Consider the following 26036-nt stretch of genomic DNA (forward strand, 5'->3'; position numbering starts at 1 on the left):
GACTATTTAGTCAGAAGCACTCACCTCTTTCCTTCTAGATTGTCAGATTTCAAAAAATGACAACAGCTAACATGACGATGGCTGTTCAGTGTGAAGGAATCAAAAATATACCCATATTTTTGGTCAGATCTGCAAAAAATATTGTTTTTTGGTGTGCTGCTGAATTTTAGTAATTTGTTTTTATGTGCCCTAAGATGAAAAGGTTAAAAATCACTAACTTAAGACTTTATATACTTTCACATTAAAAAAGATTTATGTCTCACTGATGAAAATTTCTAATCTTTAGATGAAAATTACGTTACCAACCCCAAACAGGCCCCAAAAGCAAAATGAATGGGACAAGTTTAATAACCAATACTTATCCTGAGAAATAAAAGACTCTTGATTCGCTCGCAGTTTTACAAAAGCTATCAGTGGACGATGTTTAACTGAAAGCAAAGCTCTAACTGGAAATTAACTGTGCAGTTGTATTCCTACACCCATTAACACAAAGCAAGAGAGAGCCCAAATGAAATGACTGCGAAATGAGTTTCCGTCTAGCTTCGCCGCTACTTTTGAACATCACAGGAATTGTTTCAGTGTAATATCTTAAAAGCCAGGCCAGGACCCATTCCAGCAGCATCTCTGACAGCGGAGGTTTCTGCAACACCAGCATAATGGCTGAACGCCGTTAGAGGAGGGTCTCTGGCCCCCACATAGCACTGCTTAACTCTTCCCACCACCCCCCCTTCCCACTGGGTGTGCCAACCCACCGCGCAGGACTGGACCAGGGGGCCAGCACCTCCACTGGGAGACTGGGCCCTGCTTTGCAGGGATAAACATTCTTTAAAGTAGCTGACCTCCACATAGATCCCTGAACCTGTGCTGTGGCAACAGGCATGCGAAATGAGGCTAGTCTCAGGTGAGCATAAAATACACGCTGACTTAAAAACTGGATATGACTACAAGAATAAGAAAGCTCGATCTCATTAGTATTTTTTACGTTGATTACATGCTGAAATGGTAGTTTTCGATATGTTGGGTTAAATAAAATATATTCTTAAAATTAATTTATTAAAATCGTATGTGGACAGGACCACTGAGCAGTGCTGCCTTCATCTGTTCAATTCCCTCCTTTGACGAGGTGAAAAAGGAAGCTAAAGGCTGGCAGAATTTACACAGTGGTGCTACTATAAATGGTGGAAATCAGCTCGCCTTTTTCACATGGATACTTGTGTCTTAATAGGAGACTCTAAACAGCAGAATATTTCTCACAGTAACGTGAACTGTGTGGTTGTGTTAGTTTACCCAGGTTGTGCGGATCAGGGGCCCGCAACGCAGGGTCTTCTCAGAAGCCAAAACGGAGAATTTAAGACTGTTATTCCCTTTGATAAAATGATCTTTTGTACACTGTATCAAGATTCACTATTAAAAGATCAAATTTTAGGTCAGCATCTCTACTGATTGAGTTTCTAATGAAACCTAACCTTCTGTTATAGAACCTTAATGTCACCCTATGAAGTTTATTGCAAACAAGACCACTCATTTTGGTATTTAATGAGCTCTGAACTCTTTTCAAGCAATAAAAAACAAACATGTATGCTTTACCAAGGTCACTTCTTAATTTTTTTCATCTCAAATGAGGATCATTATCTACTTCCTTATTTTCTAATCTGTTTGAGAAAAAGAATAATGACAGGAGTTTACTTACATCTTCTCTAGAAATTCCCTGGTAAAGACAGCCCCAAATTCCCCTTTCCATAGTGTTCAAACACTAACTCCCTAAATTTCCAGACAAAAAAAACATCAGGATGCTTAGTGAATCGGTGTGGTTTTGACTTTTCTTCACATCCTGAGATTTCTGTTTCAACTCATCATGGGCATTTTCCTGGTTATTCTGTTGCATGTGTGTCCGTAATTCCAGTACAAGCGAAATTTAGTATAATGCTGAGTGGCATTAAAATGCCTTTAATTTTTAATATCTTTGTATTTAAGCTGAAACTTGAACAGAGATACCAGGGGTGTGTATGAAGCCTAGATACCAACGCAATGCTCCTATATTCTCTCCCAATTTCGGTGTCTATTTTCAGGTTCCCAAATCTCCCATCTACTTCCATCCTTCCAAGTCGTCCATCCTCTGGAGAAAGTAATAAGCAAATGAAATAATTTGTGACTAATTATTTAAAAAATGGTGCTAATAACAAGGCTGCTGGATGGTAACAGACACAGGGCCTGGTAGCCCCTGCCCCTGCCAACTCCCAGAAGCAGAGCCACCAAGCGGACCAGCAAGGGACCAACACAGGCAGGAGCCCAGCTGAAAGGAGCAGAGGGAACTAATTCCCAGTGGAGTCCGGCCCAAACCGCCAACCCGCTGAGCTGTGACCTAAGTAATTGGTGGTGATTTGAAGCCACTGAGATCTAGAGTGGTTTATTTCCTGACGAAAGGCTAAATCCCAGTTTTCTGTGACCCCTTCACAGTATTTTATCTCAGCCCAAAGATAATACAAGTGTCGATGCAGCTTTGGGTTTGTCTATACGTTTGAGTCCACTGAGTGTTCTAACCTCCTTCACGGAACACACTTAACGCAGCCGGCATCTCACTTCCTGCAACTCCCAGCGGTTCTAGGGCACTTGCAGGCGTGCGGTGCACAGATCGCCACGCAAACAGGCAGAGAATAAAGTCTCCTCGAAGGTTTTCTGCCCTTCCTGTAACCACCCTAAAAGTTACTGAACAACAAAGTTAACTGCACTGGTGCCTGTCCACTCTACCTCTGAAAGAGAGCAAGAGAAGTAGACAAAGAGCAAATAAGAGTTGTTTTTTTTTAATTTAGATGAAGTCACCAAAGCATGAAAAATATTTTTAGTTTTGTATACATATTCTCCTCAAAAGAGTACAGTTATTGAATTTCCCTTCATTCAACCAGGCTTTAAAAGAAGGGTCTGCCCGTAAGTAAATAGTGTACCATTAAAGGAAATAAACAAGAGATTTATAATATACAACGTATAGCTTTTTAACAGGGCACATCTAGACGTGTTTAATTTAACCCAGAACACTCAAAGTTTCAAAAATGCTCTATGAAACTCTAGAAGTAATTATTTCTTTTAAGCCTTAGGAAATTCATCAATAATGACACTCACAAATAAAAATAAACCCTACTAATCTGAAAGTGTTTCAAGAGTCCAAGATTTGGTCAAAAATGTACAATCTAAGTGGATAGTCCTATCTTTCACACATTTAAAGCAGACGCAATGCCTTTTAATACAGAAGACGACACGGGCAGTATCATCGTTCCTTAGCCCAAGGTAACAATGCCTAACCCAGGCAGACCCTGCCAATTCTGGGTTCTCATTCCAGGCTTCCACAGGCAGTCTGACAAATGAAGTTGCTTCTGGAGAAGGCAATATGCAAACACAACGAATCTGCATCGCTACTGCAGGGCTATTGTGGCTGCTGTTGCCATGTGCTGTTTTTGGCTATTTCAGAGGTGTGGAAACGAGGGCATCTGAAATGGCCGAGCAGTTTTAACTGCATTCCAAGAGCAGGAAGACTATGGCACACTGGACACCTCTCCTCCCAGGATTAGAATTTTCTCCCAATGTACCCAATAGAACAGATCTGGAAAGGTCTTTCCCAGTAACAGTTACTCAGATGCGTTTCTTTATCATTCTGTGATAATCTACTTCCATGCGAAGTTGTGCTCACCCTCCACGCCCTAGCTGGGGGTCTCTAGTGAGCAGGGCCCACCAACTCGAGGACAAACAGAGCAAAGTCCCCGCCCTCATGAAGCTTTTGCTGTGGTGGCAGTAAAGTGAGGAAAGCAGATTCTTTTATTATGTTAGGATAATTACGCACTCTGTGCAAAACACATATATTTTAAATCTTGGACCTTAAATTAAAAACTTTATATTCCACAGATGTGATACTTAGTTTGACTTCTTCCTCAAACCAACAACGTTGCACTAATTAAAACCAAACCTGAATATTGTTCGTGTTCAATCTTTCCTAATCAGCTTTCATCTTCCACACAAGGGTATCATGCTATTAAGAAAAAAATACTTCTTTTAAAAGATATTTTAGCTCTTTTAAAAACAACTGATGTCCATTCTGATGTCTCAAGTGAAGAACTTGGTGTTTGCATGACAAACGCCTCTTGTTTGCATTTAAAAATGTAAACACCTTCATCTGAGAAAGAAATAAAAGAAAATCACAAGACATACATTTATTTGGCCCTGGCTGGTGTAGCTCAGTGGATTGAGCACTGGCCTGCGAACCGAGAGATCCTGGTTCAATTCCCAGTCAGGGCACATGCGTGGGTTGCAGGCCGGTTCCCAGCAGGGAACACAGGACAGGCAACCATACATTGATATTTCTCTCCCTCTCTCCTTCCTTCCCCTCTAACGATAAATAAATAAAATATTTTAAAAAGAATTTATTGAGTTTATCAAACAATGAGCATCACTGAACAAGTATTTACTGAGCACCAGCTGGGAGCCAGGCAGTGAGATAAGAGACCTGAAGATGTCAGAGACACATCGCTATCCAGCAGCTTTCAGAGTGAATAGCCAAGTAAAAAACTTAACAAAGAACTAAAAGCAAGAGGATGTTAGAGAATCTTTTAAGAATTTATGGTGGAACTGCTTTAAAGTCATCTTCCAAAAAGCTGTTTTCAACTAATAAAATGTCCTAAACTTGTGATAAAGAAAACATGTTATTTCATGAAAGATTCCAAAATCACTATTTATTTTAAAAAAAAAACTCCATAAAGGTCAAAAAATACATTGACTAGAAGTGATAAGAAATTAATGTTTGGGAATGACAAATAAGAAAATTTTGCCTCATAGGTGATTATTTCATATTTTGTTATAAAGGTGTTTAATGCTCCTTTCACCATGAGCAGTACCAAAAAGTCTGGCATTATAAATCCTGTGATTTTATGTTCATCTGAATAAAAACCCAGTCTGTCAAGAACGTTACCTTTGTTATTAGAAGTCTGAGTTTTCTGACAGATTATTTTACCTTTATTAGTAGTTGAGCAAAGGAGGATTTTTATGGTATATCAGCAATTCTAAGCTCAAACCCTGGCCTCAAGGGCTGCTTAACTCAAAAAACAGATATACTGTTTGTTCTATTACTTTATTAGGATTGTCTTATACCCACAACAGAGAGACAAAGTATCTGATGACACAGGTCTGTAAAGAACTACAGACTGATGTCAAACCTGACAGTCTCTCTTGAATCCTGTAAGCTCATGTCTAAATCACTACAGAAACAATTTCTATTTGTTCAGTATACACTACATATCCACCTCACTTATAAAATAGAAAACCCACTACATAACAAGCACTCATTCGCCTAAGTGCCTAAGTGCCCTGTAACACAGGCAGAAACACTTGCGGACTGTAGTCATGACACCACTGCTTGTCACTACCACTGTCACCTTGTCATCACCACCACCACTCTGCTCCCCTCTGGTCCTCCTCTACTGAGGACTTTCGAGGACTGGCAGGCAGCCTGGAGCCTCTAGGACACGGATGCGCAAGGACAGTGAGGGTCCACGAACAGGGCCAGCACTCCATGAGCTCCTGGTGTTGTAACCAAATCACTGCATCGCTGATGACAGAATACAGTTTTTCAACAGCTTCTCTAAAGTTCCTCTGCTGCCCCAAAACACTAAGGAGCCCTGTTCCGGAGGTCTAGGACCAGGCACCCCCACCTTCGTCACCACTGCTCTTGTGCATTGCAGTCGGACTGCCTGGTCACCGAACAAGGGCTACGGCTCTGCTCAGTTGCCCACTGTGCTCAGGAGAGGACAGGAAAAAGTAAGGCTGTGCTCCTCTGTCCGGGAGCCAGACACACACCTCCGTGAGTCACACGTGTAACAGAAGAACACAGAGAACCCCCAAACAAAGAGAAGCAAAAAAGACTAAGTCCCCGCATTTCGGGAAAGGGTTCCGAAGGGAAGCAACAACAGCTTATCTGGCTGCCCTAGCGAGTACCTACTGAGTGTCTTGTTCCATGGATCCAGCAGTGAGAGATATATACTTCACCCCACCAGAAGCTGACAATTGAGGGGGAAAAGACATAGAAATAAACAATTACACGAGATTGATGCTTAAAACGTTTTTGAAACATACGAAGAAGAAAGATGCATTAGAGGGAGAGTTAGAGACAGTAAGGGCCAACCCGGGGGACACGAGAAAGGAGGGGCATGGGGGAAGAGGGGCAGGGCCGGCTCCACCTGCTGACACAGGGATGCGCAGCACTGTCGGGAGGAGGGGGTTGGGGGAGGGAGGCCAGGGTGTGAGGCCGGGACCAGCTTCACGTGGCAGCGACAGTGGGAGGACTGGTGAGCAGGGGAACAGGGCCGCTGGAGAATCGTCTCTGTCAGCAGAACAGCCTCGGATGGGTCACACTTTAAACCACATGGAAATTTCTACTTTGTGATCAAAGTTACTTCACTTAAAAAATGTTTTCACAATCACACAAGGTCAGTGTGTTATCTTAACCTCCATTACTTGTCACGTCTTTATAATTTAATACGGCCCCTGCAGGGCGTGTTAGTATCGAATGGTACTCATGGACCACTGTCATGATCCGGCAGGACGGTCTATGTCGAGCTTCAAACAGGGCGGACACACAATGAGCAATTGATAAACACGTACACCTTAACTAGATGTATACACTAACCACAATAAAGAAGAAAAACCTGCCAGTGGCAAGAAGATGCAACATGGTTAAATTGCCACAAGGTGGAAAGCAGTCTTAAGAAACTACAGATATAACTGGGTAACTTTTATCAAAAAAGAGAGAGAGAGAGAAACAATTAGACTAAAACTAAAAGAATTAAATCGAGTAGACTTTCCCCAGCATAAAATAAATAGACGAATCTGAAGACCCTCCTTCAACAGGTCAGTTCACTCAGAGACACTCGGAGACCCGGCAACGAAACCAGTATCAGGTATTTCAAGGAGAGATGGCGTATTTGGCTGGCAAGGCAGGGTAACTGATAAGACTGGCCCTTGAAGTCAAATGTGGACACTTTCCTGGACTTACTCTCAGTGCCGCTGAAGAGGGGGAATGCCAATTCAACAAGCACGGGCAGGCACCCTGAGTCACACGCTTTCCCAATCCACGCATTCCTGGTGAACACGCGGGCAGGAAACACTGTGCTCCGAGGTTCTCTGTCTTGCTCACTGAGCATCACTATTTATAAGCAGCGTGGTCTGTTTTTATAAGAAGCAAGCGCCATGGATGTAATGCAAAGTAACACACTACGCAGAATACAAACTAATAGATAATAAAAACTTGACAGATCCAGCCTTCTGAATGAAAATAATCCACAAAGTCAAACACCAACGGGAATGAAGTGGTTAAAGAAGAAAAAAATCCGACATGGACCAACACCTGAAGTTTAAAACCTACTCATTTTCATAACGGGGCAAGGTGGAAAACGAGAAAGACTGGATCCTAACTGAGCATTAAATCTCTATAAACAGTCACTCACCCAGGGACAGACACAACCCTTAAACATTCTCCCTGGGGAACATAAAAACGGTTCCCCAGGGAGAACTGTGTCCCCTCACTGTCAGGCCACATACCAGATGGCTGTGAGCAGAGCTGCTGGAGCCAGGGAGACAATGCAGAGGACAATGGCCACAAAGAACTTGTTCAAAGGCCAAGTGCAGGTTAAGTTAACCTCAGCTACCCTGTGGGCTAGTTTGGTTTTAAAGGTTTGCTAGAATCCTCACGACCATCTAAAACTTTGTTTTGATGGGAAAAGCCTCCAATTAAACCTTCTATAGAGTTCAGACACATAATATTTTTACATAAGAGATCATACTTTCACAATGGAAACCCATGTAAAATACTGTCTACCTCAGGTATACCATACTCTACTACTAATCACTTCACTGGAATAACCTTAAATTGGTGAAATGCCACCACTTCATAAGACTGAAATCCTGTTTTCCTAAATGTGCTGAATGAACAGCAGTGTGCCACTTGGAGAAAAAGTGGTGGACAAAGATTCTTAGACACTACACTCCTTTGAAGCTAAAGGATTCCATCACCACAAAATTAGTATTACATGAAGTGCTAAAGGGTCTTCTTTAAGAAAAAGATAAAAAATACAAACAGTAAAATGGTAATAAATACATATCTATCAACAAGTCAATCTAAAAAACAGGCAGAACACAAACAGACTCTTAGATACAGGGAGCATTTTGACGGCTGCCAGATGGGAGGGGGCTGGGAGGGTGGGTGAAGGGACTGGGAAGCACAAACTGGTTGTGACCCACAAACTGGTTGTGACGGAAGGTCACGGGGACGGGGAGTGGGGGGCACAGGGAACAGAGCGAGTGGTGTTCTGGTAGCTACGTGCGGCGTCAGACGGGTGCGGGGTTCCTCAGGACGGTCACTCGGTGGGCACGCACCAGACACTAGTGTCGTACTGAATGTCAACTGTAATTGCAAAATTAAAAATGATTACTAAAAAAAAAAGACCGAATCTCAAATTTAGGATTCAGTTCTCCAGCCCGACCCAACCCAGTTCAGGCCAGAACCCCACTCAACTAGCAGTTTTCAAACGGGCTCCCTCAGGACACCTCACTATCGTTCTTTAGAAGTGAGAGGCAGCGTAAGGTCGTGTTTGCATGCAAGTTCTACCACTTCGTACCATGTATTTCAGGCAAGCGGCTTAACCTATGCGCAAATGGTTCCTTACCATTCACACACTACCAGGTGTCGAGGAGGCGACCGCACCTATCCGGCAGGCGTGAGGATAACTTAATACACGCACACTGCTTGGAGGAGCACCTGGCTGCACGGTGTCTGTTTGTTATCCCACTGAGGTCCATGATCATTGTTACCATCACCCCTGACAGCATGATATCAGACAGCAGACTTGAGGTTGACTCTGCCCCACCCCGTCTGAGTCCCGGCCCCTACACACCACTNTAAAAAAAAAAGACCGAATCTCAAATTTAGGATTCAGTTCTCCAGCCCGACCCAACCCAGTTCAGGCCAGAACCCCACTCAACTAGCAGTTTTCAAACGGGCTCCCTCAGGACACCTCACTATCGTTCTTTAGAAGTGAGAGGCAGCGTAAGGTTGTGTTTGCATGCAAGTTCTACCACTTCGTACCATATATTTCAGGCAAGCGGCTTAACCTATGCGCAAATGGTTCCTTACCATTCACACACTACCAAGTGTCGAGGAGGCGACCGCACCTATCCGGCAGGCGTGAGGATAACTTAATACACGCACACTGCTTGGAGGAGCACCTGGCTGCACAGTGTCTGTGTTTGTTATCCCACTGAGGTCCATGATCATTGTTACCGTCACCCCTGACAGCATGATGTCAGATAGCAGACTTGAGGTTGACTCTGCCCCACCCCGTCTGAGTCCCGGCCCCTACACACCACTCGGGATGCTGGAGAGCACTGCACCGCCCCACCGGGTCCTGCCCCACAACACAGCACGTCCCACCCTGAAGCACAGTTTAGGCGGCTGCTGAACCCAAGACCACTCCGCCGGGCCTGCCTTCTGTACCTGAAGCATCTTCAACGTCATGCAAAGAACCAGAGAAAAGCTGACCCTCTGTTTTCTCTGAAAACAAAATGGGATTTCCTTAGGATGGCTAATTAGACCCTACTTTCAGCTAAAAACCCTCCAACCTCAAGGAGTAATAATTTCTGCTTCTCCCCGGCAGAAATCAGTACTGTGCTCTGCCTTGACTCGGAATCACACACGCAGGCACAAAAGAGCGGATGTTTACTCCCAAACACGGCGGCAGCACACAAGGTCATCGCAGACTTTCTGCCAAAGTCTGATTTTCGATCTCACCGTGGCAAGAAAATCCACTTCTTTTCTCTTCGACTCTTCTAGGAGGACAAACAGTAAGAGCAGGAGGAGGAGGGAGGAGCCACCACGTAGGGAGGAGGCAGCAACACAAAAGCCCTTGCACCAGCCAATTTCTGGACTCCATCCAGGGCCTCCCACCAGGCCCTCTGCGGTCCCTCCCACCAGGAATCCCAAAGTCAGCTCCAACACAGGTAACTGGCCCCACCCCCGTGGGCCACACTCCTATGGGCCCCTCTCAGAAACAGTTTTGTCATGGTACTTGAGCTCACTAAGACTCTCCGTGTTTTATTTCCTGTCGTGAGGGAACAGGCCCTAGGAAAGAGACACAGGTCCCCGGGTCGCATGGAAAATATCCTACTTCCAATTGAGAAAGGTTGTTGAAAAACTTGAATAAATCATTAAAATGACTCAGAGGTCTGCCAAACCGGACAGAAGTCCCAGACACGTTTCCCCTCTCATTAAAATTCCCTTCTGTTCCCACTGGACAAATGCGTTCATCTTGTGTCTTCCTGGCTAAGGAAGGCCAGGGGCCAGGCCCCAGACGGGTGAGACAGGAACGGGGCGGTCACACTCCCCCACACGGAGGATGTGGCCAGACTCTCTTAAGAAAAATGGACTCCCGACTCCCACCCGTATTTCTCAAGTGGTGATTTATCTGCTTACAGCAGCTGCACTTCCATATTAATTCACTCCAAGTCATTTCATCAAAACGTCCACTTCGATCCTGAAACCTCGGTGGGGATTCTAAAAGTAACGCAGCACTAACAGGTTCAGAATTTGCTCTTATCTTAATGAAAAACACGGTCTCCCCAAGTAAGTTGTCAAGGGGGAAAGACGCTTAGTGGGCTGCACTGGAAGAACAAGGAAAAACGGAACCGAAGTATTTCAGACGGGAAGGAGCACATGCTTGCAGGCATTCCATCATAATCCACACACCAGGGGCCCACGGGCCTACGGCGGTGTCTATGAACAATTCGGAAAACCTTCGGCCAACCATGTTTCTAGATGGAGCCTAAGTTTGGAACATCAGTAAACAGCTGCAGCTTTTCATTGGTGCTCAAGTAATAACTCACCTGGAGGGGTACCCATCCGCCAAGAACACTAAGCTGAATTGATTCCACACGCCTAGAGACCGATGCTCGAGCTTCTACGCCGCTCAACTTTGCAGGTTACAACAAAGGAACCAGGACCGCGTGTGAAGTGCGAATGGGGCGAACGCCCAGGAGTGTGGAGTCCGGCAAAGCGAAACCTCCGTGTGAAATCCCGCAGGCTTCAGAGATGCTCCCCCGGCTTGCACCTGTTCCTTCGACCTGCTTTCGGATCCTCGCCGAACAGAAGGGGGAGAATCTTAACTGACAGCGCCGCACACAGGCTCTCTGACAAGACTGACTTCCCAAATAATTTTCCACATCACACTCCACCCTTCCAAACCTCAAAGGGGTGGGCCCTCCTCGTGTGGGCGTGGCTTGTCAGAACAACTCAGCAACACCCACCGCCGGCTTCTGCACAGGACACAGTCTGAGCTCGATTCAGGTGAGTCACCTGTCACCCCCACGCTGCCGTTACCTGTTACCTCCCTGCAAAGCCAATTAGCAAAATATGTCCAAAGTCTGGGCCTGACAGGACTATACTTATTTTAGGGAGTCCATAGAATTTCTATTTCAAAAAAAAAGGCTACTTTTCAGGAAATGTTTCAAATGTAAGCAGTTTTTTTTAAAAAAAGAATCTTCACAATAAGAACCAAATTCAGATTTCTGAATATGTTCTCTGTTCTATGAAAAGTATACTGAGTCACATATTTGACAATGTTAAAATAGGTAACACATCACAAAAAGGTGGCTATGTGACTCAAGTAACTCCAGAGTTTAAAGTTAGGCCCAAGGCATTCTTACTAGTGAACAGTGAAGTGAGCAGGTTCCTGGTGTCCAGAGGCCAGGCCGTCCCTTGGGCCCACACCACTTAGCCCAACAGCAGAGGCGGGGCTGGGGGATGCTCTGAGAGCTTAGCAGAGTCGGAGACACTGAACTTCTAGGAAGGCAATTATAAACCTGACCTAAGCCAGGCGAACTCAGTTCACGCCAAGTGTCAGCACCGGTCCCATGGGATCCCCACTGGTGTTCCTGAACTGCCCTTTCTTTTCTTCATCTGACAAGCACCTCTCTACACTTGCAGCGTGTCACAGAAATCAGACAAATCCCACATGAAAAATCAGCATACCTAATTTTAGTATTTCTACTGCACAACACCGGACTCTTCCAGAAGGAATTCTACATCACGGTGGCAGCTGACTTGCCAGGATGCTCTACAGTAACCGGGGCCGATAAACCTACTGCCAGAAATACATCTTGTAACGTATACCAGGCCAATGCATAAATATCGTTTTCTTTAATTCCAGAAAGAATATACATGTAAATCTACTGTACGGTACAGTGTGCTCTGTAAAGCAAGGATGACAGGATAGAGGACCTAGAATCGGCCAACTTTCCTTTCACCTTGAAATCTCAATATGTCTACAAATGCAGAACAGTTTCATGCACACTCCCCCACCCCACTGGCCAGTGCCTCTGGCCTCCCACCGAGTTACCCCTGGAAAGGTCTGGCCACGCCACTCAGCTCGCAAACTGCTCTGGATACACGGCAGGAGACAGCCTGAGTTTGTGGGTTCTGTCCTTGGCTTTTCTTTCTTGGTAGTACAAACATCTGTCCTCTTAAATGTGTAAGTGAAAAATGTTTATTTCTACGTGAGTTTTTAAAAAGCCACAACAATACTCTTTGAACTTGAAAGAAAAAAAAAACACTGAAAGGCAGTCCTCATAGCAATGAACTCATCAAAGAAATGTAAATGAGGATTTTGGTTCGATTTTCTGTCTGAGCTTTTGACAGCTGTTGTTTACAGGCTTTCAAAATCCACTTTGAAAAAAAAAATAGAGAGGCATGAATAACTGTGCTGAGAAAACACAGAACACTTCATAGTTTCAGCTTCAGTTTCTAAGTTGGGGGTATGTTTCTCTGTTGCCGTTGTATCTGAAAATTCTAACAGAATATGGCCAAAAAAAAAATCTATTCTACTCTTCAGATGAGTGATTACTAACTGCTGTTGATGATGCTATTTTCTCTTGAATTAAGCTATTTGGGGTATTTTAGATGAGTGATATATAAGGTTTGTGTGTGTGTGTATAAATAACACTAATACATGCTAGTAGCATTTAATTCAATAGAAAAAATTCCTTTGAATAACCTAGAGCACATTAAAAATATTACAGCATCTTCAATAACTTGCTTCCAGGAGAATAACTCTATTTTCCATGTGCCATATATCTATTGGATGTGGGAGTGGATGCTGGGGTGGGCACTGGCTGAGTACTCAGTGGTATTGCTGATTGTGAAAGAAGTTTTTATGCAATATGAATGCACCCCTTTTTAGAATGGAATTATTAATAAAGGAAATATCAATGAGATTAGTAAACAAATTGAGTTCTGTCTATGGCTGATTGATGCTGGGATTACCCAGCTTCTTTCTATGCCCACTACCGTTCTCAAAGGGCAGGACGTTCAAAGCCAAAATAATCATTCATTTAATCACTCACCCTCTTAACACTGAATGAGCAAACCCTACACCACAGGCAGTTTTGGCTAGAAGATGCTCAGGAGAGAAAAATGCACGAGCTAAAAGCCAGCTCTTAAAGGTGCTTTGAGGGGTGAATTGAAACACCCAAAATTCATGTTGACTGTACTTGGAAATGGGGCCTTTAAAGAGATAACTGAGTCACAATGAGGTTATTAGGGTGCTCTCCAATCCGATGGGACTGGTGTCCTTGTGAGAGAGGACACGGACATACAGGGACAGTCAGGTAGAGACACAGAGAGAAGGCACGTATCTACAAGCTAAGGAGAGAAGTCTCAAAAGAAACCTACCATGTCCACACCTTGCCCTTTGACTCCTGGCCTCCAGAACTATGAGAAAACAAGTTTCTGATGTTCAAGCCACATGGTCTGTGGTACTTTGTTTTGGTGGCCCTAGCAAAGTGATCCCACGGCTCACCCCCCATCAGAGGAGAATGACACAGAACTATAGACAACAGCTATGGAAAGCAGCTCAATGAATAGATGCACACAGAACCTTGGCTGGTGTAGCCCAGTGGGTTGAACACAGGCTATAAACCCAAGGGTCGCCAGTTCAATTCCCAGTCAGGGCACGTGTCTGGGTTGCAGGCCAGGTCCCCAGTGGGGGCCACATGGGAGGCAACCACACTGATGTTTCTCTCCCTCTCCTACTCTCTCCCTTCTCTTCTCTCTAAAAATAAATAAAATCTTTAAAAAAATAGAGGGATGTAGACAGAGTACAAAACAATACACACTCCGGCACGAAGTGGCTGTCTTGGATGTCGTGGTTCGGGGACCTTTCCTGGGAGAAGGACTATCATAACCAAGCACCACTCTCATTTCCAACTCATTAATACAATCTAATCTGCTGGGGAAGCTATTCCTTCAGATTTCACTATATCCTCACGTAAATCTTGCGGCGATTTTGAGTATGCCCCTCTTATAGGTGAAGAAAGCCAGTTTTAAGAAGGTAAGTAATTTGTCTAAGATCACCCAACTGACAACTGAAAGAGCCAAACTTGTAAGGCGGGTCTTCTCTGTTCAACATTGTACATCTGCCTCTCAAACAAGGGGCTGGAGGGGGCACTAAGTACAGCAGGTCCCATGTCCCGAGCTTTAGTCTCTCTGTGCGCTGCATAATTCTGTGAGTTTGCAATCGCCTCCGACCAGCATGCTAGGGGATGGTAGTGGCTGTTCTAAGTCCGTGCACAAACTAGCTTGAAAAAACGCTGCCAAGACTTCTCCAACTTACAGCAAAACCACAGTGATGCTTATGATAAGAGAGTGGGAACTCAGAGCTCAGTATCAGTGACCCTAACTTCCTGCTTCCTCATTTTTCGCTCCTTACGTGGCGGTTCATTCGGGTTCCTCTGGTTCCATCTTCAGGACTTACTTCACATCAAGACACCTGCAACAGGACAGAACGCACACACGTGCCCTTCTGTACCGAGTCCTAACAGAGGCCGGCGGGGAAACGCAGGGGACTGTGAAGGAGAGGGACTTACTGTAGAATGAACGGGAGGGGAGGCCAGACCGAGAAGGGAGGACATAATTACCTGTTTCTTCATCTATCTTGAAAACACCGACACCAGACCCATCTCTAATGGAGTAACGGATCTCTCCGTCTCTCCCTGCGTCTTCGTCGTGGGCGGACACTGTCATCACCGAGGAGCCGACAGGGACATCTTCTTTCACTGCGGCCTTGTCCACAAAGCTGGGAAACACTGGAGGGTGTAAGTTCTCGTTCACATCAATCACCTCGACCTCCACATAGCACGTGGATGACAGAGAGACTGGCTTCCCCTTGTCCTTGGCCCTCACGGTGAGGTTATACACCTGCCTCTTCTCGAAGTCCAGCTGCTGCACAATCCTGACCGCTCCGCTGAGCTTATCCACGTCGAAGCTGCCTTCTCCGTGGTCCAGGAGACTGTATCTCACCTGGCTGGCCTGACCCAAGTCGGGATCATAGGCCTCTAACCACATGATTATGGTTCCTTCCGGGAGGTCCTCGCGAACTTTCACACGATAATTAGGTGGAATGAACCGAGGGGGGTTGTCGTTAACATCCTCTACCAAGACCTTCAAAAGCACCGTGGAGGACAACTGGGGCTCCTCTGTGGCTTGATCCCTGGCTTCAATCTTTAAGTAGTGCACGTGCTGGACTTCGGGGTCCAACGGGCGCACAACTGTGACCACACCGGTCACGCCGTCGATGGAAAACGCATCCGTGTCCGTGAGGAGAGAGTACGTCACTTGTCCGTTTCGCCCTAGGTCTTTATCCGTGGCTTCCACCTGGATGATTTCACTGTCCACCTCCTTGTCTTCACTCACCTCAACAAAATAGCTCTCCTGTAAGAACTCAGGGGGGTTGTCGTTGGCATCCAGAACCCTGACATCAAGGAGCTGCCAGGCGGCCTTCTGCGGTATACCAAGGTCAGACACTGTAATATTCAGGGTATACCTGTCTGTGGTTTCACGGTCAAGTGGAGACAAAATCTTTAGCATCCCAGTATCCATGTCGATGATGAAGCAACTATCCTCATTTCCTCCCGAAATTGCATAGACCAGTTTCCCATTGAAGCCAGTGTCAAGGTCCGTGGCATTCAGGAGAATGATGCTGGAACCCACGGGGTGGTTTTCCTTCACCTCGATGCCAGCTGGGAGAGGACTTCTACTAAACTGCGGTGCGTGAGCATTGACAGAGTGAGAGTCAAAGAAAACGTCCTCCACGTCTCCCTGGCCGTGCAGTTTATTTGCCTGCAGGAGTTTCTCGGCCAGCATTTTAGCCACGCCAGTCTCTTCACACTGCAAGTGCACTGGCTTGCGAGTGACGGCCACGGTTATGTTGACATACAACGGCGTGGCAAAATTTTCTCCATCTGTCGCCGTGATCCTCAGACTGTGAAATGACACCTTTGCCCCCAACCCGTCCATTAGCGACTGCTTTAACGACAGCACCCCGGAGCTGGGATGTAAGCTGAACAAATCTAGGTCGTTTCCCGCTTCAATCTGATAGCGGACCAACTGCAGTTCATCGGCGTCAATGGCGGAAACGGTGGTGATCTGCTCTCCCACCCCCAGATCCCTGGGGACGGTTCCTTCACAATTGATCTTCTCAAACAAGGGCGTGTTGTCATTCAAGTTGTTCAGAGTGAGGGTGGCGAGGACTTCCACCTCGCGGCGGTACGGCAGGCCCCAGTCTGACGCTCGAATCCGCAGGGTGTAGACCCGGGGCATCAGCTCGTAGTCCAAGACCTCCGAAGTGCTCACAGCCCCGGTGAAGTGGTTGATGTCAAAAGGCACGGGGTTTACGTTTGCGATGCTGTACGTCACATACCCGTTCTCCCCCTCGTCGGGGTCTGTGGCGCTCACACTCATGACGGTCGTGCCGATGGGCATATTCTCATCGAAAGAAGCTTTGTATGCCGTCTGGGTGAATTCAGGGGCATTGCTGTTAGCGCTTAAGACTTTAACCAAGACCCTGGTGGAGGCTTTTCGGTCACTCGTTGTCACCTCGAGTTCAAACTGGGATGCCTGCTGTCTTTTAACTGGTTCCAAAATGGAAATGAGACCAGTGTTGTGATTTAAACTGAACTTGGCTTTTCCAGGGGCACTTTTGAAAACATACCTCAAATGAGAATAGCTCGGTGTGGCTTTTACCATGACCACCGGCGTGTGGGAAGGAGCCAGTTCACTGATTTCTGCCCTGTAAACCTCCTTTTCAAATCTGACTGGCCCAGCTCGGAACTGGGGGGAAGTCACGTGAACTACTTTTACGGAAGAGAACTGGGGGGGCGTTCCTTTATCTTTCGCCTGCAGTGTCAGGTTGTAGCCAAAAGGATGACTGTCCCAGTCCACACCACCAACGGCCTTGAGCTTATACTCTTTACTCCCCGGAGAGGACCTCACGGTTCTGAACTGCTGAAGGACGTCACCTGCCACAATGCTCAAAGAAGCTATTTCCCCACCGGCACCTTGGTCACAGTCATCCACGGTCAGGATTGCATAGGTGGGGTCCTTGTCCAGTTCTGCTGGCGACGACGTCACCGCTGTTATCACAGGAGCACACTCGTTGGCCTGCTCGACGTGAACGGTTAGCTTGGCCATGCTGCTGATGCCGCTGCTGCCGTACAGCTTCATGCCGCGGTCCACGGCGAGGATCTCCATCTCGTAGTGCCGGGTCTCCGCGTAATCCAGCCTCCCAGTCAACACGATTGTCCCGCTTGTGGGGTGAATGGCGAACATGTCGGTTCGGTCCTTGAAACTGTAGTAGAATTCCCCATTGGTTCCGATGTCTGCGTCCGTGGCACTGACTCGTGCAATGCTGGTCCGTATGGCCGTGTTCTCGGGTAAAGACACGCTGTAGGACGTGGGCGAGAACAATGGTCTCAGGTCATTTGTATCCAGCACCTCCACGCTGACCACAGTCCGTGCTTCAGCATTGGTGTGTTTCTCAAGGGCCTTGACTACCAACGTGTAGCGGTCTTTCACTTCTCTGTTGAGAATAGCTGTATTTCCTCCTTTGGTCCGAATCCTTAGGAAGCAAAAGTCTCCAAGAAGGTGCTCTTCCGCTTTGAACAGGTTTTCGTTGTCTCCTGAGACGATTTTGTACCTTAATTCCCACGCGGGGTTGGCGACGTAGACGCCCATCTTCACAGGGTGCCCAACGTAGGTCTTGGCTGCGGAGTTCTCATGCACGGTGACGTTGTACTGGGGCCGTGTGAACCGCAGGGCAGCCTGCTCCGGGGCCTGGCTTCCGTCACTGTCTGCAAAGTGCTGGAGGAGGAGGAGCAGGAGTGTGGCCATGTGCCTCCCCATGGCGCCGCTCTGGGGAGCCTGCAACGGAGCAAAGAGGCAGCGACCGTTACTTCGGAGAAATGCAACCCAAAATGTAATTTTTCTCCCTTGCACTGTGTGCGAGGCCTTACATATCAATCAGGTATTTCCCATCTTGGTGGAATACGAACAAATGAATGGTGCTACATTTTTTTCTGTCTTCCAATAGAAGTATCAGCTCTTCTTATCTGTCTAGAGTTACTAAGTTTAAGAACACTCTTTTCCAGGTTTTAATGACTCAAGGTAAAGAATCCTAATGAGCATCGGATGAAAGACTGCCATCTGTAACAACTCAAGTGTATTCTAACACTTAAATCTTCCAGGCAATTGTTAAAAAGGTAGATAGCTACATTGTTTACATTTACTTACATGCAATAAAGCAGGGGCGTCAAACTCATTTTCACTGGGGGCCACATCAGCCTCGTGGCTGCCTTCAAAGGGCCGAATGTAAATTTAGGACTGTGTAAAGGCAACTACTCCCTAATAGTTAAGTGTAGATCATGCCACCAGGTAGAAACAAGGTGCGGGGCAGGATAAAACAAGGTAGAGGGTCAGATTCGGCCCACAGGCCTGGTGTTTGCCACCTGCACACCAAATGCTCACAAACTCAGGGCTCCTACTGTATCCTGAGCATGGGAAGCTTTGACTGAGTAATTTAATAATAATAAAAAGTAAAAAACCTCTTGGCCATAGTTTTATATGACTTCTCATAAAGACAGCTTGTAATTTCATTTCAAAAGTCATCCTGAAATTATTTCTTTATATGATTGAGTTCACTCCCTACAAAATGGAAAGGTTCACCGTCTCAGTACTGTATCACAACTTCAGTGTTTTAAAATAATTACCTCACTCAAGTGTGAGACTGAGGTCATTTCTGAACCATCACAAGCAAAAAAAAAAAAAAAAAAAGTTTACAAAAGGAACACCAGCAGCCTGACGATGAACAGAACTTCTCGTCCGTAAGTCAGCAACGCACATCTCACCAACCACGTCGATGTCTTATCAACGCTGCTGTCAGCACCAGTGCTCCGAGTGCCCACAGTCCTCAGGGCACTGAGCCACCTGACCCGGGGACACAAGACACACTCACACACAGCCTAACCCCCTAGGCTACAGTGGGGCAGGGGTGAGGGGCAGCCGATGAATGCAGCAAGGTGGCAGGCACTGCAGGAGTCAGAGGGAGGAGTCCAGGAGAAGCCACCGGAGAAGGGGCTGCCATGAGCAAGTGGGACACAAGGCAGTCCACAGGGCTGAGGTCTGGCACCGGAAGTGAACAATTATTTTCCAACTGACTGTTCCCTGAAATGCCAAACTCACCTTGCAACTCAAGGCGGCTTTTTAAACATCCCAGCACTGACAGCAGAGGACAGCACTGTCCCCGTGGCAAAGGGACTCTCAAATGCATGTTCCCAAAACATGAATGCTACCAAAGATGAAGGACACAGCACGCTGGAGGTTCCACAGCCAGGCTGAGCTTAGTGTGGCCATATTCACGCACAATCTCCTAACTCAGCCAGCTACCGTCAGCTCTGCCCCATCACTCATTTCACTGGGGGGGGGGGGGGACCCAATGTGCTGAAAGCAGCTAGAAGCTTAACTGATACTGAATCCTGTTCCAGTTGAGCATCCTAACTTGTTCTCTAGATAGCGTGCTTCGGCTCAGCACAGAAAGGAGAGAAATGAGACAGATTTCTAGCCTGTAGAAGAACAAGTCTCATGTAAACAACATAACAAGACAGTTTTCTCCCAAAACTATTCTTTAATGTAGTCAACAGCTTTAAAACTCAGGAGAACTTGAATATTTTGTAATGATCGGTAGTTTTATCAAAGCAAGTAAAAACTTCAATTCAAGCACACCTCCCCGTACCAGGAACCTGAGGTGGGAGAGCCCGTGCAAGGTACACGGAGTCAAAGATCACTCCACAAGAGCCCCATCCCAAGGCATTCACAAACTAGGAGTAACTAAAGCTAGATAGATACACGGACATAAAATGCTTTCAAAAACACTTAAAAGGATGATGTTAAACAAGCATTGTCTTTGTTTCAGGAAACATACTATTACTATCACCTACTTGACAACAAAGTGTTATACTAAGATTCTATCACAAGCAATTAAAATTTTTTGCTTCACCCTGGCTGGTATGGCTCAGTGGTTTAAGCGCCGGCCTGCAAAGCAAAGGGCCACCAGTGTGATTCCCAGTCAGGGCTCATGCCTGGGTTGTGGGCCAGGTCCCCAGTAGGGGGTGCACAAGAGGCAAGCACACACTAATGTTTCTCCCCCTTTCTTTCTCCCTCCCTTCCCCTCTACAAACAAATAAATAAAATCTTTAACATTTTTTGCCTAATTCTACATATAAAATGTCATGCATTAAAAGCAATAAGGCAGCACTCTATCTGTTGATATGAAAAGATGTCCAGATATACTCACTGGAAAAACTAAACTGACTCCATTTACATTCGCTAAATAAAGGGAGAAAAGAGATAAGTTGTGTGCAGAGCACACAAATGTGCTTAAAAATGAACAGAAAAATCTGAACACAGATAAAAAATATTGTTAAATGTGGTCACTTCTAGGTAACAGGCAGCTGGAGACATGCTCCCATTTTTACTTTTCTATTGAAAGTTTTTGGCACAAGCATACATTACCCTTTATCATTTATTCACTCCCTCTATCAAGTATTTGATTCAGTCAATGAACACGTAATGTGCTGGGAACAGCTGTAGATTCTGGGGATACAAAAGTGAAGCAAAAAATCTACCAACAAATTCTCATGGCGACAGATTTCCTGGTGACAAACAAGTCAACAGACTACATCAGGTGCTGAGGATCAAGTGCAAAGGAGAAAAATAAATACAGCAGGCCGAGAGAGACTGGTCAGGAACCTGAAGGGAAGGCGAGAACCCTAAATTCAAAAGGCCCGAGGTTGCTTAGCCTCAGCACTTTTCAAATTTTGGAACTGTGTGTGGTGGGGCGCGGGGGGTGCTTAGAGAGCTGTCACAAGCATTCTAGGATGTTTAGTACTATTCCTGGTCTCCACCCACTAAGAGCCTGGAGCACAACCTCCCCACCAACTGAAAATGTCTCTAGATATTGTCCAATGTCTCCTGGGGCTCAAAAGCTCTGCCGGCAGAGAAGCAACAAAGAGACCATTGTGGCTGGGGCACACAGGTGAGGGGAGGGCAGTCAGGGGGGCCCTTTTCTAATGCAAACCTTTAATTTTAGAATAGTTTCCGATTTACAAAAAAGTTAAGATCGTTTCTCCTACTGAGAAGAGCTCACATAACTAAGGTGCCACTGCCCCAGCGAAGGAACTAATGTGATACACTGATCCTAACCACTGCCGTCCTGCTGTCCTTTTCCTGTCCCAGGATCCCATCCAAGTTCACCACCTTACACTGCGTCGCCCTATCTCCGACTCCTCTGGACTGTCACAGTGTCTCGGATTTTCCTTCTTGGTAATGACCTGGACAGTTCTGAGGAGCACGGGTCAGGCATTCCATAGCACGTCCTCGCAGTGGGATCTGCCTGGTGCCCCTCTCATGGCCCAGGGCCGTGTGTTTGGGGGAGGAGGTGAAGTGCCATTTTCATCACATACCACTGGGACTTCTCCGTGCTGGGGCTGACCTTGCTCTTGTAGTGGAAGTGGGTTTCTCCACAAGGAAGTTACTCCCCTCATCCTGCCCCTTTGTACTATTTAGAAAGAAACCATGAGGCGCAACACACACTTAAGGGGTGGAGAACTCTGTTTTGTGAATTAGTTAGAATTCTTCTAGAGGAGAAATCTGTCTGCTTTCTTCCATTCGGGTGTCTGTCCCACCATTCCTTTAGATCACCAGGAACCCATGGAGGAAGGGCGGTTTTTAGGACTTTGGAGTTTTACGTGAAGATTTTCAACAGGGAGTGACATGCTCTGACTTAAAGTGAAAACGGTAGCGCTGGTGCGCCCGTGTCAGGGCCAGACCACAGGGCAGCCAGGGCAAAAGCTGGAGGGAGGCCAGTTCCAGGGGAGAGACCACAGTGGCTCGGCCCCAAAATGGCAATGATGGAGGTGGGAAGAAGTGGTCCAATTGTGGATCTAGTCAGCGCAGGATCTGCTGACGAACCAGAGAAGCAGAGGGGAGGAGGGAAAGAGACGAATCAGAAAAGATTCCAAGGAATCTTTTGCACTGAGTAGGAAAAACTGGGCTGGCAGGTACTGACAAGGGGGGAGAGTGGGGGGAAGAGTGGATTTTAGGGAGTCAGATGAGGAGTCCCGTTTCGGACAAGCCGAGGTGGACACACCTGTTGTAACGATTAAGTGGGCAGCTAGACGTGCGGGAGAGGCCCAGCCTGGAGACATAAATGGGAGAACGACTGAATACCACAAAGCTGTGATCACCAGTGAATGGAGCACAGGCAGAGAAGAAGGGAAAGCAACCCCTGCTGCTCCCCGAGATTTCAAGGACAGGAAGGGAGAGGAGTCAGCTAAGGAGTCAGAGAGCTGCTGAGGCGGAAGAAGCAAGGAACAGTGGTGTACCAGAGACATAAGCAGATCGATCTTTGAGAACATCTGAAGCCTAACATTAGAACTGGGATAGGAACCAGAAAGGCCCTGGACAGCCCCCTTCGCCCCCAGGTCACCAGGAACTGCCGCCCAACATGCCAAGTGACTGCAGCTGTTCTCTCACCAGGAGCCTCAGGCCCTCACTCCGACCCCAGCCTCCTCCACCACCCCCTTACTTCCCACAGCCAGGGTCCCTGCACACCTCTCACAACTCACCCAGCACCCTCCGCACGGACACAGCACAGCTGGAACGAACTTCCTGCACCACGTTATTAACTGAGACCAAAATGCCACGATCAGAAAACAAACAAACAATAAAACCACAGCAGCTACTCTCTGCAAAACAAACAATAAAGCTGCAGGGGGAAAAATAAGATACTGAATACCATTTCATTTAAAAAGTCTAAAAAGTGCATTAGCACCCAGAGTGCATGCTCATGAAAATTAAACTCCAAAAACCGTTCTAGCCAAAGGCTACACTTTGATATTTAGAAGGTGATCCGCTACTTGAATTCGCAGTAATTTAGGGTTCCTTCTAGCATTCTCCGAAGTGGGAACAATGGATGCTTACTTAGTGCAGCGCTTAGGAAAAAGGGCCTCAGGTCCAAAGCTGGAATAGCTTTAGGATAGAGCTCTGAAAATCCATAAATAAGAGAGAAAATGTTTCCAGAACTCCAGCATCGATATGCTCCTATTTCCTCATTACGAAGAGCTTCCCCTAAGTATTCCAGTGGGTTACTGTGACTGCACCATCTTCAGAAAGCAGAACACGGCCCTGGGGTGGGGGACATGGCTGCCTGTGTTCAGATGGAAAGCTGAAGACACAGAAGGGTTTCATTCACTGGGAAACAGGACCTTACATGGGGCCCAGCATCACACACTACACAACACACAAACTCTGCTCAGGGTTGCGTGTTTACTGTGTAGTCATTCCAGCCCTCTGGGCTAGGGAACCAGTGCTGAACTTCCCACGTCACCTATGATAAAAATACGCCACACGATCCAAGGACTCTGTGTCCCTTCCTCCCTCGCACCCCCATCCTGCACCGTGGGTGACATGTCACTGCATTGGAGCTACTATGACACGGAGACCTCCGCGTTCGTTTCAAATAGTGCCACATTTTTAGAGTGGTTTTTTCTTTAAGGTCTCTAAATCACAGGGAAAATAACTGCATTTTCAGAGAAAAATGTCATGAAGTTGTCAAAAAAACAAACTATGAAATTAAATGACTCCCATTTTTTAAAAAGTGTATATTAAATGTTGAGTAATCTCTAAAATCATAATAGGAGTCAAAAACCCTGCAGCTTACTAAGAAAGCCTTTTGTTACTCAGCTATAATCAATTCATAGCTTCCAAATAACCTTTATAAAAGGAAAAAAATCTGCATTTTTCTAATTACATTATAATAGTCATAGATAGTACTTTTAAAAGCTTTCCTTCCTACACTGAAAAATTAATGGGTAGAGCTTTATTGTCTGGGTACATACTACATCTTTCTAAGCTGTCTTAATACATTTTTCAATGAAACTGGGGAGGGGCCCACGGCCATGAACCTAGAATGGAACAGCTGCCTTAAGCTTAGTATGTACATCATTTAACTACGAGGAACTGTGTGTGTAGTTAGTTTTGATTGTTGCTACAGTAAGTCTGATAACTCTAGCAACAACGTCATTCAGACACTGCCTGCAAATGATCGACCACCGACCCCAAGTGAACCGCAAACGGTGTGCAAAGCTATTGGTGCTGACAGCAAAGGACCACCCATCTCTCTCCTGCGCACACAGTAACTCTTTTTCAGAACCTAAAAATGGCAGCATTTACACGATTGAACTAATCCCCAGTAATTTTTTAAAAGTTTTCTTGCCCCGAAGAAAGTTAAACAGACTTCCTCATTTTAAAATAGCCTCCGTATAAAATCCACTATGTAATTTTCTGACTCCACGAACCTGTAAAACACGTCTGAGGGCACTGTGAAGGTGACTGTGTCTGGTGTGGTTCTGTGCTAGCGAGACGGGAGCCGAGAGACGGGCGAGGGAGGGCTGCGTGTGCATCTCTGGCCGGGGCAGGCGTCCCCATTCCCTTCCCCGACTGACCACACCTCCAAACACGTGACCACGACCTGCTGCGCATCCTCCGGCCACTTTCGCCTCATCCACCCTCCAAGGCAAACATCGCTCACGGAGAAGCTCAACAAACAGACTGTTTCCTCCCTCTGATTTAAGACAATCTCACCTAATGTATTTCCCTCTGCCGACAGAAATCGTGGGAATAATGTTTTGGCGGGGCAGTCAGTCGTTAACACCCGCCGCTTCTTCCACTCCCGCGTTAGTGAGTTTTCATTCCAGGTCACACTGAGATGGTCCTGTGCACTCAGGCAACACAGGCATCTCAGTAAATAATGTGAGCGGTCCATGTACAGTGAGGAAACAGAAGTCATCGGATACAGCCTTTCCTCTTCCTCTAATTTTGTCTTCTTTCCACATCTCGGAGGAGACAGGACCCACCCTAGCTGCAAAGAAAGGCACCTTTGACGCCCCCAAATTCTGCGTCTTCTGCGGCACTTCCCCAAACCCTCTCCTCTCTCCCACTCAAACATCCCACTCAAACCCCCCTTCACTGCAGCCAGGCTTTGCAGTGTCTACAAATACACACAAACAGCGCCGTTCTTGTAGCGTAGCGGTTATATGTTCCCTTACAAGCCCACACAGGTTCATCCCTACTCAAAGGTGAACCTCATTCAAACCTTCACCTTCCTCAAACCAACACCCTCTTTCTCTCCTCCTTACACTGGCAAAAAACAGTTTCTCAGTGCTCCCTAGACTGTCCCAGAACTCCCTCTCCTCCCAAGACCTGCCCTCTGCCCTCAACTGCTCCCCACGACCTCAGGTCCCCCTGGCGACAGAAACAGCTTCTCCTGGTACCCCATGCTAATGTCAAACCAGGTGACCCTTTTCTCAGTGCCCACCTTCTTGGGCTCGCCAGCACATCTGACACTATTCACCCCTGATCCCCTGTGCCTCCCGCCCTTTATATTGTCACAGACTGCCTGAGACAATGAGGCAGTCCATAACAAGTGAAAAATAAGCGGCTCAATATGCCTGACTCTCTTCAATCCTTCTACACTCTCCACCGGCTCTTTCACCTTGAAGTCGGCATTGCAAACTTCTGACTTTGTGCACATGCACATATCACAGCCCCCAAAGATCTCATC

General features: G+C 46.4%; 1 protein-coding gene across 3 annotated transcripts in view; it reads right to left on the bottom strand.

Annotated features, from left to right (window-relative positions):
• The window catches only part of FAT1 (FAT atypical cadherin 1), a 124878-nt gene that overhangs the window by 89402 nt on the left and 9440 nt on the right, over positions 1–26036 (bottom strand). For all 3 annotated transcript variants that reach the window (XM_037055228.1, XM_037055229.1, XM_037055227.1), the window contains exon 2: positions 15001–18280. In XM_037055228.1, coding sequence (XP_036911123.1) covers positions 15001–18262 — 3262 coding nt within the window. In that variant the 5' untranslated portion in view covers positions 18263–18280. The remainder of the gene's footprint in view (positions 1–15000; positions 18281–26036) is intronic.

Source organism: Sturnira hondurensis, unplaced genomic scaffold (assembly GCF_014824575.4).
Source record: "Sturnira hondurensis isolate 20B ecotype Veracruz unplaced genomic scaffold, ASM1482457v3 Scaffold0008640, whole genome shotgun sequence".
Classification (NCBI taxonomy): domain Eukaryota; kingdom Metazoa; phylum Chordata; class Mammalia; order Chiroptera; family Phyllostomidae; genus Sturnira; species Sturnira hondurensis.